Consider the following 21,775-nt stretch of genomic DNA (forward strand, 5'->3'; position numbering starts at 1 on the left):
AGAAAACTAGAGACTGAACAATACAAACCCAACAAAAATGTGGAGTTTAACTAAGGGTCTTGGACGAGCACTCACATCTTGCTCCACATGTGGCACCCGTCATGGGTCGTGAGTCATTAGTTTAGTACTAGAATCCAGATATATTAAGATGTTTATACACAAAAATAATGAGTGATGAGTCTTTACTTTCGTGCCAGTCATGACAAACTATGTATTTCAAAATTTATTTATAACAAAATAAATATTTGTTCACAATATGAGATTTTTATGCTAATTCCCGCAAAAATGTCCAGATCAGAGAACTGATTGGGTTTTATTTTTTTCGTTCAGCAAAAAATGACCTCGAGGTGACTCAGAAAATTCTCCGCAATCATAAACTGTCACTCCCTGTACAATAGTCGATTGCACGACGCCTTTTAGTTCTTTGCCCATGTATGGAGTTATCTGAAAATTAATATTGGCCTATATCTTTTAAATTATCTTTTCAATATTTTTTTACTTCAAATAGGAATTCTTTAGTGTAGCTACTCTTTAATGTGTTATGCGTTTGCCTTCCAATGCTATGGTTAAATAATTGATTAATGTTTGCCTAGCGTCCAGTGGCCAATATTTCATGCATATTTAGAACAAGAATAAATCGACAATGATTACAATAGGAAGGTCGTTTAATTAGAAGGACGGGTTTGGACTGATTTGGAAAATTACGGTATCTTGGTTAGGGTAAAAGTTTTACCATACAACAGGACACCCACGGACCCTTAAAGAGAAAATTGGTGCAAGAGCTATTTAACGTACAAAAAGCGTGACACTAGACCCACTTATATAGGTAAACTCGTTGTCACCTTAATCGTGAATACCAGATTTTAGTACCCACCTTTTCAAACTGGAATATTTGATGGAATACTACACACGTAAATGTTTTCATACCAGTATTCTTGACATTGGTCCAAATAAATCTGTAAGGTATTTGTCATTTCAGAGAATTTGTTGCGCATTACGTTTCAAGTAGATTTTCAACCAACTAACGTTTTTAATAAATTATTCGCTTATCAAACAATTTAATTATCCATTGTCGTGCAGCCTCCGAAAATGCACATTTTCAAGCTGATGTCAGTTCAAACCAACATATGAGATTTTGAAATCTGTAGTTTTAGTTGTGTGTGTGTGTGTTGTTCAATTGACAGTTCAATTAGAGAAAACATTTATGTAGCAGACATATAGATTCCATAACTGCAACACGTGTCTGTTTTATGATATTTCTCCAATCTCAACAGTAAAATTTAAATATTTAAAAAGCTCGGCAAGCCTTGCACTTTAAATAATAAAATTTAACTGTCTCGAGAGGAGAAATATCGTAACACACTTCTTCTACATAAATGTTTTCTCTAATAATACAATACCTTGTTCTTGAAATGAATATTCTTCTCTGTCACCTGTAAAACATATTGAAAGAAATAATGAATCAGCTGTCCAGTGATTTAGGAATTACATCAGTGAATGAAAATTGAAGAATTTCCTCCTTAAACTTCAAGCCTTTGAAAGTGATATATTGAAAAAGACAGCCAAGGCTCCGTGTTGAAGACCATACTTTGACCTATAATGGTTTACTTTTATTAATTGTGACTAGGATGGAGAGTTGTCTCATTGGCACTCATACCACATCTTCTTAAATCTATATATTCCAAATATTTAAAACATTGTTCTGCGAGTATCATTCAAATTACCTTAAATGTTGAATCAGGATCCCAAACAACGAAATCTGCATCGTACCCCTCCTTTATAGCGCCTTTCCTGTGTCCTAGGTTGGCCATTTCTGCTGTCTTTCTGCATAGCAACTGAACTAAATCTACTAGGGTCATGTCATGTCGAAGGCAGTTTGTCCAAAATAAAGAGAGACCTGAAACAGTATCACCGTAAAGTAAATTTAACCATTTACAAGTTTGACCTTTCTAAAACGGTGTGGACTGCTTCGCTCTATCCTAATCTAAAGTAATATGTGTGCATGTGGTTGTTGATTTAGTACTGGAAATGTGGTATTTTTAGATATTGATTGATATAAAATGGATGTCTTAGACTTGGAATATCAATTTTTGTATATATATTAAGATGAACTTTTCTGAAATTTTAAACTGGCTGTTCAGTGTTGTGCGTTAAACACCCATGCTTTTAACATTTTGTTCACTTTTCTTGTTACAAATTAAAACATTTAAGGAATGACTGTAATATTTTTTCTGTCTATGAAGAAATAACATCAAAAATGTGGTGCACACTGAATAACCCGCGTAGCGGGTTATTTTAAAGTGTGCACCACATTTTTTATGTTATTTCGAATAGACAGAAAAAATATTACAGTCATTTCTTAAATGTTTTAATTTGTAACATTCTAAATTCCATTTTAAACCGGAGTAAACCATGAAAAAACGTTGTTGACGTCACGGTCACATGACAAAATTATGTCTATGAACTGATAAATAAAACAACGCCAGCCAATCAGAAGACGCTTTACATCCAAAATTAAATTATTTACAAATAGACACGACTCTGGAGGTGTGCCTAGATTGGCAGAAGTTATAAAATACAGATTATGCATTTTTGTAAACATTGTATAGGAACATTGTTTAGCAAAACAAATCTTGCATATTGCAGAGTAACAAAGCAAATAAACACGTATTAATAATTGATATTTCAATATTGAATTTCAGTGTGCAATATATGCATAATAAAACGAACATGAATCAATGACAGTTGATCGGAACTGAAATACACATAGTTAATTTTCCGGCATTTGATGTCTTATCCTGAGACGAGAAAAGTCTGTAATTCTTTATCTCATTTAAGCCAATAGCTGTTGCTGTGTCTCAGCCACATCATAAAGCAACCAATCAGAATCTATATGTGATAAGTAACTATTTCAAGATGGCGTGTATTTCGACTGAAACTAATAGCTCCGCACCGTGATGCGAAGCAAAAAATATCACTTCTCTGACACTAATACAAATAAGAGGGTCTGGATGGTATTCATATTCTCATTGAGAAAATCCCCCCTAGTTTTTTGTACAGGAGAAAAAAAACTAAAAACACATATCTCATGCTGGCATAATCAAACCAACATTAGTTTGCATTAAATTTTAGCTTAAATATGAATAAATTTTCGAAAAATTATGCGATTATTCCTTGAAACTGGTCTCAGATAAATATTTTAGAATCAGTGACATAGCAGTAGACCGAAAAGAGGGGGAGGGTTCCGAAAGTTACAAAGAAAAAAAAATCTTTTCTATAAATCTAATTGTCTAGATTTAGTCAGTGTCTTCAATTTTTTTTTTTTTTATTTTTCAAAAATTAAAGTGTTGCCCTCACCAATTTTTAAAGTTGGGGGTCACCCCCCTTCCCCCCCCCCCCCCCCCCGACTCCTACGCTTCTTAGACATACATAGTTTATATACTTTAAATGAATTTACAAGTGATATTAAAACTAGTCTTGTCTGCTTCAGACGACAAAAGGATGACTGTCGTCTGTATAATATCTATCAAATATAGGATACACTTTCTAAGATTTTTATGTGTTTAACCTTAAATAATTCTCGAAGTTGATGACAAAATCAAAGATTAAGCAGACAGATTACCGCTACCGTCTCTATAAATAGATTTTTTAACGCAGAATAGTTCCAACTAAGGCCAGTTTGTTTCTGTTTTTATTGCTGCTAATTAAACCGAATTAACTATTCACTTAGCTAACAAATTTAGTCACCAGAACGGAGACAATTTACCCAAAAGCTATAATGCACTTAATCAAGTGAAACAAACAAGTATCTGTCACTGTGTTTAGGCTTTCCGCGAAAAATAGTAGGTAGATAGGAAGTTTTTTTTTCAATTAACTAATGTTTTTCCTTTGAGTCTGAGACTACTGTAACACAGTGTTATAGTAGTCTCAGCTTGAGTATACGATGGGTTACTGTACACCATTCACTTCCAAAAGCAAGTACAAATAAACTTCAGGTAAGGAATTTAGAGGCAAAAAATAGAAAAGGTAGCGAAACTATACACCAATTTGTTTTTTTTTTATTTTGACCAAAGTCATGAAAGTATAGACAAATTAACTTCAGCAATACATGTATCTTTAAGGCAGACATGAAATCCTTAGTGTTAGCAATTGTTTGTTTATACCTGCTGTGACAGGTTACATTAAATGCTTCAAATGCTTCAAATTCTTTGTATTTATTAATTATTTCTCACACCCTTTTACCACCCTAACATTAACACTATCGGCTAAACACATCTTCGCTACCCAAGGGTTTCGATCCAGTTCCCTCCTCTCCACTTAAAACAATGGTTATCGCTATCACGTACAACAGTTGTTCTGGCTGCCGTTGCAATACAATAGATATTGTTATCGCGTGGAACAGATTTTATCTGTCACGTGTGTTACCTATTGCATCTGCCGTACCGATAGCCGGTAATATGATCATGTGATGTGTTTCTGTTGGTACATACCTAATTGCACTGAAGCAATGCCTCCCCAAGCACACAGGAAGTCACCTGTGTCTAAGACTTTTAGATCAGCAGTACATGGAGAGTGGTCAGACACAACCATATCAATGTGTCCATCCTTTAATGCCTCCCATAATAAATCCTGATAAAAAAAAATACAATATCTGTTAATATGTAATATGCTGTATTGATTGATTGTTAGTGTTTAACGTCAATTCAGCACTCTTGGCAATATCACGACGGTCATATCTTATTAAAAAAGGAAGCCAAAGTGCTCAAACAAACGGGCCATCATTTTCTGTATTGTCATTGTGGTCATAAGCTACTAGTGTCTGTCGTCCATTAATAAAAAAGTGCTTACCTGGTTGCTCTTGCCCCTGATTGGTGGGCAACATTTATACTGTGTAGCGCCATCTGGTATTGTCTCTGCCTCTAGTGATAAATAATGATGACAAGTCTCCACTGTTAGAGGAGCACCTGCTTTCCTGGCTTCAATAATTATTGGAAGGGCTTTGGCTGTGGATAAGTGTACGATATGACATCTTACTCTGTAATGAAAAAGAGCATGATGATAACAAGAATGTGAATACAAAATAATGAGTCGAAGAACGCAAAAAGAAAAGAAAGAAAAGTCCACAAAAAACTGCACAAAAAACTGTATATTGGGCAAAACGAACACACTAATAAAAAATGGGTGTGAACTCATGGGTTCCGGTAGCTAGCTCTGGAATGGGACATGCAAATAAAAAATGTAGTCTTAATTGCGTAAAGAGCGGGTTTTAAACAGCAATTTCACAAACGAACTGAAGTGAAGACCATCCATGCCAACATTTCTATTTTAATTATAAACAAAATAACTAGTTTTCGCTTATCGTCTGTTATGCATGACTAAAATAATAACATTTCACGAAAAAAAAACTCAATAGAAAAAAGTTAAATAACAAAAATACTGTACTCCGAGGAAAATTCTAAACAGAAAGTCCCTAAGCAAATGGCAAAAACTCAAACACATCGAACGAATGGATAACAACTGTCATATTCCTGACTTGGTACAGGCATTTTCTTATTCAGAAAATGGTTGATAAAACTCTTTGCATTCATCTATCTCTTTTTTTCTTCCAAAAATAACAAAAAGTATTGAATCTAGACAACTTACCTATATTTTAAGCATAATTCACATACAAGTTTGATGGCTTCAAGTTCCATTTGGTCGGGTCGGGATTCTAAAAAGGTCTCATATTTTCTAGGTTCTGAAAAAAAAACCAAATACTGATGCATAAAAGAGTGCAAAAACATTTTAAAATTAAGAAGATATACATATTAGAACGTTAATGTCTGCCTAATCAAATCCATGGATTATCTAAACATATTCTTGTTTAACATTAGTGGTTCTTTATTGTATCAAAGCTTTAATCACACCAGGCTCTAATCAAAACTTAATTCAATTTGAAAAATATTTTTCAGCTTTATCATTTCAACATGTATTGAAATTACGGAAATTTGGAAATGTAGGTGTGACAATCGTCGATTGCCAGAAAGACAGGATAGTGGCATAATGTACCCTTTTTGGGATGTGGGATATAGGGTGAAAAAGTGGAGATGAGGGATACGCATGTTGGGGTGAACACAGAGTGATGTAGGGGAAAACAAGTAGGAAAAAATTGCAATTTGGGAAATAGACACCCTCGTGTCAACCCCACCTGCACCCCCCCTCCAAACCGAAAACTATCATATTACCATCTCTGTAACGTTGATATTTGAATAACAATAATAGATATATATCTGTCTGTCAGTTAGACAAGTTGACTAGTGATATGATCATAATTCACATTCTATGATAAACAGGCAAATGAAACAATGAAAAGTTTACCTTTTTCTATGTAGGTGCTTGAGCCACATCCACAGTCAACCTCCGCATGGAACTGTTAAATAAAAAATATGATAACGTATGATTCATCCTCTTAGAAAAAAACACATAATGAACATGTATATGCTATGTCCTGATACAACACTCCCAAGGGTGAATAGGGAATAGAAATATCATTATAATATGGTATTTTTCCGACTTGCAATAAACCCTTATTGCAAAAGTGGGTCGTCCGTTCGGCTTTGTGGGATGGACAAGTACGCAGAGACGTTCGGTCAAAATCAGGACGTTAAAGGTGATGCCTCATGTAAACAGAGTGCCACGCTCTATGCACATTGCGAACCCTTACAACAACTCTTAAAGGGGTCCGTATTTGGCCTGTTGCAAGGCAACATTTCTGTCCCTATCCAATATACCCTTCATCCCTGACGGCCTGTATTACAGGACATACCTATTGTATTTGTTGGTGATTTGTTCTCGTCCTGAACAAGCATGAAATATTTCCACTGGACGTTAAACAACCAACAATCAATCAATCAATCCTGTCAGAACAATGAAAGAAATTATACAAATTTGGGCACAATCGCACATGGCATCAACTTCTAACAACCAACTGCTTGTTCGATAGAACACACACAAGAGTATCAGATAGCGAACACTGTAAACTGGTTAGATATATATATATTCTGACGTTCTACAGGATTGACTTGGGTTAGGGTTACACTGTTTTAATTGCATATTAGTCCGGATTTTATTACATATTATGTATTTCTTTTATATGTATAACTGGTTCGTGACCTCAGCGGTGGGTCCGGGAAATCGTGGAAGTCGATAATGGTAACAATATGTCCGAGCATAGCGAGGCTCAATCATTTTCGACAATTTATTGCAAAACAAAATCTGTTTTCGAATCAAAAAGGGGCATACGCCCTCATCGACCCCTCAATCAGCCACTGGATATTGTTAATTTACATACCAAAACGACTGCAGATGTTCCCTGGAGAATTGGAAATGCTTGTTCTAAATCAGATCTATCAACATGGGGAAATTCGTCCACACCACTATGTATCAGAAAACATTTAAAGCCCATCACACCAGCATTCAGCATTGGTACTAACTCATTCTAAAAAATAGTAGTCAAATTCTATAAACCAGGGTCTTAATTGGTTCATATTTACACCAGAAAACATTTAAACCCCATTATACCAGCATTCAGCATTGGTTCTAAAAATCTCAACAAAGTTACCAGGCTTATAATTTTGTGCGCCAGACGCGCGTTTCGTCCACAAAAATCCCATCAGTGACGCTTGAATAAAAAAAAAATAAAATGCCAAATAAGTACGAAAGATAATTGTACAGTTGGATAGAAGGTCAGTATTTTCTGTAGAACTGCAATCCGAATGAATCATGGATTTTTTTTTAAATATATTGAAATGTCTGCATAGCAGAGACATGTATTTATACAGTGCATTTGATGTGATGAGTTCGAGTGACATACATGTACATGTACATCACGTTTATTATTAACGTTAACGTTAATCCAAATTAACATACCTGATTTCCTGGAACGATGCCGCCCCAGAAACCGACATCTACATAACACTTCCCAGCAGCTTCCGATAATTTCGTTGTAAAGGCAGGTAATGTCACAGTTGATGGAATAGAGTTTCTGCAAAAAAATAGTTCAATATATCGACCAATTTACGCTTTCAATTCAAAGTTTAATTTTGTTCGACCGTTTCATATGGACTATAGCTGAGGTACAATTGCCCTATGACTTTTTGGATTCCACGGATTGGCATGTGAAATATGATTAAACCTGATCCCTCTCATCAGGCAGTTGAATCTATGCTACAGAAAGGAGTCTGCATAGCTATGCGGGATGTTTAAATTAGCAGCCACCTGTCCGATCAGAATAAGGACGTTAAAATCGATGTCTTCTTAAGGGAAAAACGCCGCGCTCTCTTCACGTTAAAATAGCCCTTAGGCAGCAAATCTTTGAGGTGCCCGTCGGTGGTCTGTTGTAAGGAACTCTTTTTTCTTCCCTTTCAACCATACTCTAATTTTCTAGTAGCAGGTCCGAAACTGTCAGAAACATAAATTGTCGATATAGTAATACGCTTAATTCTCACATTTTCTTCAGTTTTGATGTTTTCTTTAATATTTCTTATGAGAATATATGTGTATTATCGAATTGTATATTGTAAACTTAAACATGCTTAAACGCAATCATGTTTTAAAACCTAAAAAGTTAATATCAAATTTTTCGTTTTCAAGTACAATGACTTATTATCATAAATAACTAACATGACTTGATAAATAATTAGAAAACTAGTTTGCGACATGAAGATGTTATTTTTCATTTTTTTTTATCGCGGGTTAGAAGGGTCATGGCTACTGGGACACAGAAACAGACTTCAATTACTGTTAAGGGTTTATACCAGTTTTACAGTGATTATATGCATATAAACGAAACATAAAAGACTGTTATTAACAAATATTATAAAGATGAATTAAAATTGAATGAAGACAGCTCAATAAACTGGTCAGCATGTATGTAGAAGACAGCTTAATAAACTGATCAGTCTGTAAAAGACAGCTTAATAAACTGGTAAGCCTTGTCTGTAGAAGATAGCGTAATAAACTAGCCAGCATGTCTGTAGAAGACAGCGTAATAAACTGGCCAGCCTGTCTGTAGAAGACAGCTTAATAAACTGGTCATCCTAGTCTGTAGAAGATAGCGTAATACACTGGCCAGCCTGTCCGTAGAAGACAGCTTAATAAACTGGCCAGCCTGTCTGTAGAAGACAGCTTAATAAACTGACCAGCCTATTCTGTAGAAGACAGCGTAATAAACTGGCCAGTCTGTCTGTAGAAGACAGCTTAATAAACTGGCCAGCCTGTCTGTAGAAGACAGCATTATAAACTGGCCAGCCTAATCTGTAGAAGACAGCTTAATAAACTGGTCAGCATGTCTGTAGAAAACAGCTTAATAAACTGGTCAGTATGTCTGTAGAAGACAGCTTAATAAACTGGCCAGCCTAGTCTGTAGAAGACAGCGTAATTAACTGGCCAGCCTGTCTGTAGAAGACAGCTTAATAAACTGGCCAGCCTATCTGTATAAGACAGCTTAATAAACTGGCCACCCTTGTCTGTAGAAGACAGCTTAATAAACTGGTCAGCATGTCTGCAGAAGACAGCTAAATAAACTGGTCAGCCTAGTCTGTAGAAAACAGCTTAATAAACTGGCCAGCCTAGTCTGTAGAAGACAGCTTAATAAACTGGCCAGCCTAGTCTGTAGAAGACAGCGTAATAAACAAGCCAGTCTGTCTGTAGAAGACAGCTTAATAAACTGGCCAGCCTAGTCTGTAGAAGACAGCTTAATATTACTTAAAACTTTTACTAAATTCTTTCATAGATACAAAGATTTGGCCTGCAAGTTTGGCTGTACCTGTAGAAAAACTTATTTCAAACGAAATAGCACATCCTAATTTTTACAGTGATGTTGTAAACCGAGCCCGGAAATCTAGATACGATCCGGGTAAACTTATCAATCCTTTAAATAAACTTTTTCTAAAAGTTACCTATTCAACACTGTAATCAAATCTTTAAATATTGTATTTATTGGTATCAATATTGATTTTGTCATCAGTAAATTAAAACCATACTTATTATTACACATATGTACTTTCACTGTACTACAATCTGTCAATACCTATAGTTTAGCATTGCACAGATCATGTTTTTCTCTGACTGTTAATGACGTCTTAACATTAAATCCATTGGATGTTGGATGCGTAATGATTGATATTTTAGTCTTAGATACATGATTTTTTTTTTCATTAGTTGTTATTGGCTTTGAACTAGCTGTCAGTAACTGCGAGTACTCTCAGATCTGTACTTAGTGTATTTTTGTTTTTTGGGATGTACAAGTACCCGTCCACGTCTACTCTGTGTTTTTTTAGATGTATTTCTATTTGTATCTATCTGATGAGTTAAGCCTTTTTTAACTGATTTTTATAGTTTGTTAGTTTAAACAATATTTATTCAGATAAATCAACATTGAACCATATTATACAAATGAAATGAATATTAAGGATTCAGAAACAAGCAATTTGCTTTTACAAATCTGTCTCCTTTTACAAAAATAATACACTTATTGAACAATACATAAATATAATTACTGGCATGCTCTGTAATAAATATATGAATATGAAAAGGTGGCAAATACTTAAGAGAGGAAGAAATGAAAAAAAAAACATGAATTTTTGTAATGTATACAGTGTAAAATGCTTGGGTTCCTATTGAATGATGAAGCATTAACATCAAGGGTTAAAACGTTTACTTTTGATAATATATTTCTGCACCAAACTAAATAAAAGACTATTTTGCTCATCTGAGAGTACCGTTGATCCAAAAAATAAAGTTTTAGTGACAATTTGGACAGGAAGAACTGAAACAGAATCTAATAGTTCATGCACAGGCACTCGTCTCAGAAAAAAAATTCCTATATACCTTAATATAACAGCTGTTATATTAAGGTATATAGGGGGAAAAAATTCTGAGACAGGTGCCTGTGAGTTCATGTCTTAAATCAGTGTATACTGGACAAGATAACAGGAAGTGATAATTTGTTTCTACATCACCACAACGACAATTTGGAGAGTCTACTAAATTACGAAGGAATAGGTGAGAATTCAATGAACTTGAATCCATTCTTAAGCGAGCATGAAGAATTTGACCAAAGCGATATCCTATATAATAATACGTTATGGCCTTACTATTTTGGGTACGAATTTGTTTTTTGAATAATGATAGAGATTCACATTTTCTTATGTTTAAGTTAAGAGTGTTTCATAGTTTTGTTGTTGCTGGGATGAAATATTCAGAATATAAACGGGTCCGTGTGTTGACTTGTGTAATATTATTTCTTTGTCTTGTGTTGTGATCATGTCTACTTCCTACTGAATCGGGCAATAAATCTCTTAAATACTCTGGAGTTTTATTATTCAAAATTTTGTGATAATGAATTAGTCTATGATTGCGCCGTCTTTCAGATATTTTTTCCCATCGAGTTTCAACATATAAATTGTTAATTCTGGTAAGTTTAGTACCCCCGTGACGATCCGCGCTGCGTCAAGCTGAATATTTTCAAGTTTAGTGATCAAATTCTGATTTTGAGAGTCCCAAACGACATCGGCATATTCAAGAATTGGGCGAACACATGATATGTAAATTTTTTCAAGTATAAACCTATCAAGAACATTTTTCACTTTTCTCATTATATTTATTCTTTTGTAAGATTTAGAAATTATATATTCAATATGGTCGTTCCAGGATCCGTTGTTAGAAAAAAAAGACACCTAGATGTTTGTGTTTACTTACTGTTTGTAGCTCTTGGGTATTCATATTTAATGGAGGATGAAAGGGTCTATTTATTTTTTTGAAGTTCAGTCTTTTGGGCATTAAAATTCACAAGCCATTTCTTTGACAAATTATAAATCTTATCTAGATCGTAATTTAAAATTGTAGCTGTTTCTGTTGGATTGTCAACCATAATATATAATGAAGTGTCGTCTGCGAATAGCTTAATTTGAGCTTGAATGTCTTCTACAATATCGTTAATAAATATCGAAAAAGGAGAGGGCCCAGAATGGACCCTTGTGGGACGCCTGCATTTACAGGTAACCATTCAGAACTTGAACCGTTAATAACCACCCGCTGGACTCTATTTGTAAGATAATTTTCAAACCACTTTAATAAAGAACCCGATATGCCCGTTTGTTGAAGTTTGAATAGCAGTCCCTTATGCCAGACTCGATCAAAAGCTTTACTTATATCACAGAATACTACCCTTATTTCTTTACCGCTATCTAAAGCCTTCCCAAAATCATTTGAGATATTAATTAAAATTAATGATTAACCGCTGAATCCCCCCGTGTAAAGCCTGACTGATTTTTTGTTAAAATATTATTACGCTTGAAGTGATTGTAAACATGTTTATATACACAGCGTTCCATACACTTTGAAATTACACTCAACAGAGAAATAGGTCTATAGTTTTTCACGTCATTCGGTTTATTATTTTTATAAACTGGGGTAACATTTGCTCTTTTCCATTGATCTGGAAAAGTAGACGTACTTAACGATAAGTTAAATAGCTTACATAATGGATACTTCAAAACAGAAGATGCTTCTTTTAACAATTTGGGATTTATGAGGTCTGGACCAGAAGCTTTTGTGGGATTAACAATTTTCAATATATCTTCAACTTCAGTAACAGTAAGTTCTATATAACTAATGTCATCACTAATATTATGAAGTTCTTCAGGTAACATAGCACTTGAATCATCAATATTTGATTGTGAAGAAAAAAATCGATTAAATTCATTTGCCTTTTCGATTTCATCAAATATTAAGTTGTTATTAACCATTAATGGAGGTACACTTGCGTCGTTTGCTTTTAACTCGGATATTTGTTTGACCGTTTTCCACCAATTAGTAGTGGACGGGTTACTTTTCATGATTTTTGTAATTAAATTGTTGTTAAAATCATCCTTTGATTTTCTTATTAAACTGGTAGCTTCATTTCGTATTTTCTTAAATTTTGCCCAATCCTATGTTATTATATTTTTTAGCCTTTCTGTTGATTCTATTTTTTTTCCTTATCTTTTTTTTAATATCATTTGTTAGCCATGGAGGTTTATTTTTACGAACAGTTATTATTTTATTTGGAATACATTTTTCAGCGGCTTCTATGATAGTTTTTGTTATTTCGGTTGTAAATTGTTCAACGTTATTTGAGTTTATTACGGAATCCCATTTTTTTTCGGATAAGATGTTACGATATCTGTCATAATTTCCGCGATCATATAGCCAATTTTTTCGCTTAAAAGTTTGTTGACATTTTGGAAAGTTCAAAAGACTAATTATAAGACAGTGAATACGTATTTGGTCTAATAAAAGTGGCCCGACTCCACAGTATGTTATTATGTGAGCATCGTTTGTTATAAAAAGATCTAGCAATGATGACGACGATTCAGTAAAATGAGTAGGTTCGTCTATCATTTGAGTAAGACTAAATTGGCTTAACAAAGATGTAATTTTTGAATTAACAGGGGCTAGTTGGTTATCGTTAAAATAGCCTGTGGCCATTATGTAATTAATAGAATTATCATTGGACGCCATATCAAGAGAATATTCAATTTTTTCCCAGATATCTGATCCACTTTTAGGAGGTATATAAAAGGTTCCGAGTAAAGCCTTTTTATCTTTAAATTTTAGTTCTAACCATATTGCTTCAAAACTTGAGCTTTCGAGGTCGGCTCGACGTTGAACATGTATATTATTTTTTACATAAACAATTATCCCCCTCCAACCTTGTGTGGACCTCTGTTACGACGGAAGGGGTGCTGGTAATTTAATATTTTAATTGATTCGTCTGTATGATTATTGTTTAACCAGGTTTCACTAAACGCTAAAATGTCGAAATCAGAGTATTCAGCTTGAATCGGATCTATTTTAGGGGCTAGGCTTTGTACATTTAAGTGAAGAATTGAGACTGACTTTGAAAAAGTTCACCGAAATCCGACATGTCAGTTGAGTTAATTAAACTTTGAGAAGAATCCATATCGTCACTTGGACCTGGATTTACCTCTATTCCTGCTAGGATTAGCAAAATTTGTATAACAAATAGTAAAAATTCGTAAGGGTTCCGCAGAACCCAGTGTCTCGCCTACTTTTACTGTTAATCGCAGGCTCAACAAAAATGAGGAAAAAAAATAATAACAATATTACTTTCGATACAATCTTTTGATTGTAAGAAGCTTCTGTCCCAATTTGGTAAAAATCCAGGATAGTTTATGAATCTAATAAATGTTTTAAATCTTTAACTGCAGACTGTATGTAATGTTAACTGGAAGAAAAACTAAGTCCATTTATAAGTAAAATACGGATAAACAGGTACAAAATTTTAAAAAATTTCCTTCAAGATACTAGATTTTGATCATAAACAAGCTTCTGACCAAGTTTGGTACAAATCCAGGATAGTTTAAGAAAGTTATTAAAATTTTAAAAACTTTAACCACAGAGTGAATGTAATGTTAACTGACAGAAAAACTAAGTCCATTTATAAGTTAAATACGGAAAAAATAGAATTTTGTTTTTTACAAATTTACTTCTGGATACTATCTTATGATCATAAACAAGCTTCTGTCCAAGTTTGGTAGAAATCCAGGATAGTTTAAGAAAGTTATTAAAATTTTAAAAACTTTGCCACAGAGTGAATGTCATGTTAACTGGCAGAAAAACTAAGTCCATTTATAAGTAAAATACGGAAAAACTGGATTTTTTTTTTTACAAAATTTAATTCTGGATACTATCTTATAATCATAAACAAGCTTCTGTCCAAGTTTGGTAGAAATCCAGGATAGTTTAAGAAAGTTATTAAAATTTTAAAAACTTTAACCACAGAGTGAATGTAATGTTTCCTGGCAGAAAAACTAAGTCCATTTATAAGTAAAATACGGAAAAACTGGATTTTTTTTTTTACAAAATTTAATTCTGGATACTATCTTATGATCATAAACAAGCTTCTGTCCAAGTTTGGTAGAAATCCAGGATAGTTTAAGAAAGTTATTAAAATTTCAAAAACTTTAACAACAGAGTGAATATTTGTGGACGCCGCCGACGACAACGACGACGACGATGACGACGACGCCGACGGAATGTAGGATCGCTATGTCTCGCTTTTTCGACAAAAGTCGAAGGCTCGACAAAAATGAAATAATAAATAGTCTAAGATTCACATTTACACTGGTTGTTTTTTGTACATTTGCGTCTACATGTTTCATCTCTGAAGGTTTAAGGCACACGCCTAGTTGATGCAACAACGTGAAGATTAATATTGATAACACCAATGCCTGCGAGACACTTTTACAAACGAGAAATAAGTTGATACAGATAAAATCAATAAAATTTAGTCTTTGTTTGATGTTTTTGCCTGGTGAGTATTGGCCAACTCTCATACGATATAACTCGATTCCTACCCTTGTCAACGTGTATTTGTTCCGCCTAACAGAAGTTCCACTGGAAACTTTGTTATAAACAATGTCATAATATCTGTTCCTGTTGGAACAAATATTCTATACCATTTATTCCGTTAGGAACATTTACTGTAATATTTATTCCAGTGGAAATAATATTCTAGAATATTGTTTCCATTTGGAACTTATATTATGAAGGAACTTTTACTCCGTGACACCCCCATGAGTTATGTTACATCTGGCTGAAATTGGTCAAACTGAGAGCGGCCGTATACGAAGTTAAATAAACCATAGCATTTCATCTGTTTTGTGAAAAAAGTGTAAGTAAAAATTTTGAAAAAATTGTGAGAACAAAAATTGAATAACAATATGTAATATGCATGAAACAAAAGAAAAGGGATGCACATGTACATGGATTGAACAAATAGTTTGGAGGAATGAGTATACACATGTATAACAATAATTGATGAATGATACAACTTTATCTACGTATTAATTCAAAACAAATGTCAATACCAACCGTGTCAAATCATCTCGATTTAGTTGTAATTGCCTAATTGATTGTTTGATCGCTGAATTGACAACATCTGTCTATACAATTTACAATATATAGTAAGCATACACGTTTTAAGCAGTGCAATTCGCTGTACGCGTTGTTTAAAGTTCGCTTGTATACGATAAAATTTACAAATTGAATGTAATATCTCCTTTTAAAAGTCGATTTAGGAGCGTGAAATTAAACATAAAAATTTCCTTACCAAGGATTTTAATTAACACCATTTAAAAACAACCGTTATACTTTTATCATTTTCACGCATGAGTAATAAATTTTACTATGAGAGTTTGTGTTGTGAACTTCAATACGTTTAAATTTGTCACTTGACAAATCAGCGATCAAGGTAAGTATTCGCGTGTAATTAACAGGACTGCGGATAATTTACAAATCAGATATATGTAACAAGTAGCAGTAAAATAAACAAATAAACAAAAGAAACAAAAAAAAGCAAAAAGTCAATTGCAGACTATTTGACAACACTATGTTTAGTCAGTGTTCAGTTGTTTTTGAGAAATTCTGAAGCAAGACTGTCAAATAGTCTGAATACGTGTAGAAATATGTACAAAGAAAAGTAGTCATTAGATGCGGTTTTATTCAAAGTTAAATCAAGACATTCGGACACTCGTGTTTTCAGCTGATGTATTTGATGATGCTCTCACTGCTAATTCTGCCGCTCGTGCTTCCGCATATGTTATGAGTTTTGGTGGTGTGTACTCGCGTCTGTTTTGTTTTTTGTTGTAGTCTAGCCTATCAAGGATGTCCATGGAACCAGGACAGCAGTATATCGATACAAAACGTAGGAACGTTGGCATTGTGTTGACAACATGGACTTGCATTTGATTGTCCTTTACATAAATTTTCCCATCAACTGTCCACGTGTCTTTTAGATGATGCTCAATACTGAGCTGTCTGGCTTTGTATGCAATGGCGTTCCTCGGCTTGGTCAGGTCCTCATTCATTCTGACGGACTTATATTCCATTTTCCCTTTTAGAAATTTTCTGCATCTGAGGATCCTCTTTTTAACATTATGATCCTTAATCTTGACAATAATTTGTCAAGGAGTCTGAAATTTGTTGTTAACTCGGCCGTCTCCATTGTCTTCCCTTGTGGGTGGTTTACCAATTCTGTGTGATCGAATGATATCTTCGGGCGTAAGTTCTTCATCGATGGTTTTGATAAGTTCCTTCACTAACTCGTTTGTTTGAGGGGAAGATTCATCTATCCCACCGTCAGGGATGCCATTAATACGAATTAGGTCACGTCGACTAAATTGTTCTAGCGCATCCATGTCCTCACGCAGCGATTGGTTTTCTTTATTAAGCCTTTATAGTTTGTTCTTATGTTGTACTGTTACACCACTGTCCCAGGTTAGGGGAGGGTTGAGCGCTCAAAAACATGTTTAACCCCGCCACATTCTTTACGTGCCTGTCCCAAGTCAGGAGCCTGTAGTTCAGTGATTGTCGTTGGTTCATGTCTGTCATATTTGTTTTTCGTAAATTGTTTTGTTATAAATTAGGCCGTTAGTTTTCTCAATTGAATTGTTTCAACTTTGGCGGATAGTTCTGTAGAAGACAGGCCAACGGCTATAGCCATTTATCGGTTGTCCCGCTGACTATATCACTCTGCTCAGCTCTTCATAAAATTGCATATCATGGCTTTGTGACGTCAAATACGTTGATCGGGAGATATCGCCGACGTCATAATATATGAACTGACGTTGATCAGTTTGACCCGAACTTATCAAGTCATCTTCCGGTTTGCTGGTGAAACAAAGAAAACACTAGTTTCTATCATGCAAAATACGCAAATACAACCCGATAAATCGATTATCTGGTTGTCTGCATATTGATTTCATAAAATGTTACTCCGCTGCCATAGATAATTATTATGTGGCAATACATGTATTCACAAGAGTGCGCACGCTGAAATGTCTCGCCTTCTTTACTAATCATTGATATTATGTTGATAGTCCTAAATATAAAGCTTTATTACAACTGTCACATAAACTTAACATTAACCAAGTAAACTAAACATTGACCAATGAACCATGAAAATGAGGTCAAGGTCAGATGAACCATGCTAGGCAGGCATATACAGCTAACAATTCTTCCATACAACAAATATAAATGACCTATTGCTTATAGTTTAAGAAAAACAGACCAAAACACAAAAACTTAACACTGAGCAATGAACCTTGAAAATGAGGTCAAAGTAAAAAAAACCTGCGTGACTGACAAATAGATCATAAAATATTTCCATACACCAAATGTAGTTGAACTATTGCATATAGTATTAGAAAAAAAGACCAAAACTCAAAAACTTAACTATAACCACTGAACCATGAAAATGAGGTCAAGGTAAGATGACACCTGCCAGTTGGACATGTACACCTTACAGTCCTTCCATACACTGAATATACTAGACCTATTGCTTATAGTATCTGAGATATGGACTTGACCACCAAAACTTAACCTTGTTCACTGATCCATGAAATGAGGTCAAGGTCAAGTGAAAACTGTCTGACGGGCATGAGGACCTTGCAAGGTCCGCACATACCAAATATAGTTATCCTATTACTTATAATAAGAGTGAATTTAACATTACAAACAATCTTAACTTTTTTTTCAAGTAGTCACTGAACCATGAAAATGAGGTCAAGGACATTGGACATGTGACTGACGGAAACTTCGTAACATGAGGCATCCATATACAAAGTATGAAGCATCCAGACCTTCCACCTTCTAAAATATAAAGCTTTTATGAAGTTAGCTAACGCCGCCGCCGCCGGATCACTATCCCTATGTCGAGCTTTCTGCGACAAAAGTCGCAGGCTCGACAAAAACCGAGATTTTCTGTAAATTTCAACAAATATCTGTTATAAATTAAGCCGTTAGTGTTCTCAATTGAACTGTTTCATATTTTTTATGTCGGGGCCTTTTAAAGCCGACTATACGGTATGGGTTTTTCTCATTGTTGAAGACCGCACGGTTGCCTAAAATTGCTTACATCAACTTCATTTGAACTTGGGTGGAAAGTTGTCTCATTGGCAATCATACCCCATCTCCTTGTTTTTATAAGGATTACATGAACAAACAAGTATGACCATCTGACAACAAAATCGAGAAGCCCTGTTTATTATTAAAACAACCTACAACTGACTTGAACAAAAACTTGCTTCCGCACATGTAGCTTTCATAATCTTTGCTTAGAACGATTCTGGTTATTATTTATTACATCAGCCAATCAAATTTCAGCTTTCAATTTGCTTCAGGCGATAAAACCAAAGGATCCCGTAAGGTCTTTTTAGAACGGAATGTTGTCGGACCCTTGTATGCAAAGCCTGGACACAGGATCTGCATTACAATGAGATTGGTAGCTTTCTCATCAGTAGCAACTCTGCAGACATGTAGAAAATCCGAATTTAAATTACAGGCGCTGAGGACAGTTATTGTATAAGTATCGTATTACAAAATATTCCAAACGTTGTTGTGGACTGAATATTGTTCAACAAGAATACAGTTATACTTACAGCGGCATATCTACAATTGTGGTAACACCCCCTGCCGCTGCTGCCTTTGTGGCTGTCAAATAACCTTCCCATGCCGTCCTTCCTGGTTCATTCACGTGGACATGACAGTCAACAACACCAGGCATTATCAGCTGATCGCCAACATTAATGATCTAAGAAAGAAATTCTGTATTCATAAAATGAGTATAAAAACGTTTTACTTTTAAGGGCGACCATTTGATATTCTAGGGAGAGGGGGTAGGAAGGATGATTTTTTCCAGAATGATAATTTATTTTCATATGTTGCTACGCATGATTATTTTTTTTCCGCGGGAATATTTATTTTACTTTTTTACACATTTGTTTCCTGCATTTTGTGTTGCAGAATATTAATTTTCATCCTGACTAGTGCAAAGTTATACATTACAAAATTATTCTCCCCCACCAGAAAATGAGATGGTCGTCCCCTTACGTACTATTTTGTTGTTTGCCTAAAGTTCATCAACACATATCGCATATATATTCAGGACACGAACATGGCACAAACTTTGTATTTTTAGGGTCAATTTTTTTTATGTGGATGCCAGATAGAGAAACTAATGTCACTAGATTAAAGTGTTGAATCGATTATTTGGTACACATTTTTTATTTAGCTGAACTATTAAAACTTTACAAGTTTTAATAAAATTCATTGATTCATTGTTGCTTAACATACAGTGGCAACTATTTCATGAGTACTCTTGACAGGAAAACATTGACAAAGTAATGCCATAAGTAGGTCCTGCAAGGTAGAACAACATAGATGCAGGGCGGAAAATTTGTACTGGCATGCACTGCATGGACAATGATTGTATGTTGGATAGGGGCAGATATTTTGCCTTGCAACAAGTTGCCTACGGACCCTTCATAGTTGTTGCAATGGTTCTTCAACGTGAAAAGAGTGTAACATCCACCGTACACCTGTCAGAAATACGTTATGATGCTGCAACAACTATAAAAACTTTTGATATTGTGAGTTTTAGCAATAAAGATAAGGGTTTTTTTGCTTTTTGAAAATGTGAGAAATAAATTAGTCCCACCTGTTTTGTTTTGATAAAGAGATTTAACAAAAGTGTATTAAGGTTTTATTTCTCTTTACCACAAATCAGAACGGTTTGACAAACTAGATTATGACTACAGGATGAGGACGAGGATGAATATAGAAAATTAATTATAGAATATTTTCATTTTATGAAATCAAGGCTATCAACTATGAATTTAATCAGATTTATGGGTTATTTAAGGTATTCAGGTGTTACAATATTTGTAAAAATACTAAATAATGTTTTCAAAGTACAAAATTGAAAAAAAAAACAATTATTGAAATATTTTTATTTTTCAAGTAAACGCGTTCAAAGAAGACACAATGTAACGAAGGATGATTTCTGCTTTCGTGCGTGTAAATTTATTGTAATCTTTTCGTCGATTGGTTGGTTGTTGCTTAACTGTTTAACGTCCAGTGGCAATTATTTGATGCGTTATAATTTAGAGTTATGGCAGGTAAAAACTAATAAACCAGAAAAGATTCGAAGTCCGGAGCACTTGGCGCTTATCAATCGTTCACGAAGGTATACGGCAATAAATAATATGCCATTCATAAACGTTTCGCCGCTTTTCAGGTTCTTATCTTTTAATACCTTAACAAAGCTAGTGATCCTGTTTTAGGACAATGATAAATAGGACGTTTAACAAAGGGTAACTTAAGCAAATAAAAAATATAAAAAATTACACAAAAAAGTAAAAATAATACACAAAAATATAAGAAAAACATAGGAGTATTATACAGGATTGTTTTCCTTTTAATTTTTTTTATGTTACGACATTCATTGCACAAACACACATATGATCTATATATATACCTCCGAAACATCCGATTTCGATATTTGAGAAACATCTCCAGGCTGTATGTTGGTAATTTTTCCATTATCCACAATTATGCACGCAGGAGTTATTTCATTTTCCAGAAAAACACGTCTACTAACAAATGCTTTGCTTGTTGACATTGTTTACTTCTACAATGTGTGCAAACGTGTTAATCTATTTTAAGCTATCGATCGAAATACTGTGGATATTTTCATTTGATTATCTCCCTTAGAATGTATTTGCATCTGAGATATTTGTTGTGATTGTGGTTTTTCTGAATATTGGATTGCACAAAATGTACCGAAATGTATATATGTTTATCAAAACTTGTAAAACAGAGATTATTTGGTCAGTTTAAGCAGAATTGGGGTACAACTATTTTTAACTCGCCAAAATGTCTTATAATTTTC

General features: G+C 34.3%; 2 protein-coding genes across 3 annotated transcripts in view; both read right to left on the reverse strand.

The window, feature by feature from the left end:
- The window catches only part of LOC127720312 (uncharacterized), a 416,307-nt gene that overhangs the window by 249,523 nt on the left and 145,009 nt on the right, over positions 1 to 21,775 (reverse strand). The gene's annotated exons all lie outside the window — the stretch shown is intronic.
- Positions 211 to 21,544, reverse strand: LOC127720308 (allantoinase, mitochondrial-like). The gene is made up of 11 exons (XM_052226877.1): positions 21,362 to 21,544; positions 19,485 to 19,636; positions 7,909 to 8,023; positions 7,331 to 7,477; positions 6,358 to 6,409; positions 5,644 to 5,737; positions 4,849 to 5,035; positions 4,491 to 4,629; positions 1,725 to 1,897; positions 1,401 to 1,433; positions 211 to 444 (listed from the first exon to the last, which is right to left on the reverse strand). The coding sequence occupies exons 1-11, from the start codon at positions 21,503 to 21,505 to the stop codon at positions 295 to 297; spliced, it is 1,386 nt and encodes a 461-aa protein (XP_052082837.1). The 5' UTR covers positions 21,506 to 21,544; the 3' UTR covers positions 211 to 294.

Source organism: Mytilus californianus, unplaced genomic scaffold (genome assembly GCF_021869535.1).
Source record: "Mytilus californianus isolate M0D057914Y unplaced genomic scaffold, xbMytCali1.0.p SCAF_11, whole genome shotgun sequence".
Taxonomy (NCBI): domain Eukaryota; kingdom Metazoa; phylum Mollusca; class Bivalvia; order Mytilida; family Mytilidae; genus Mytilus; species Mytilus californianus.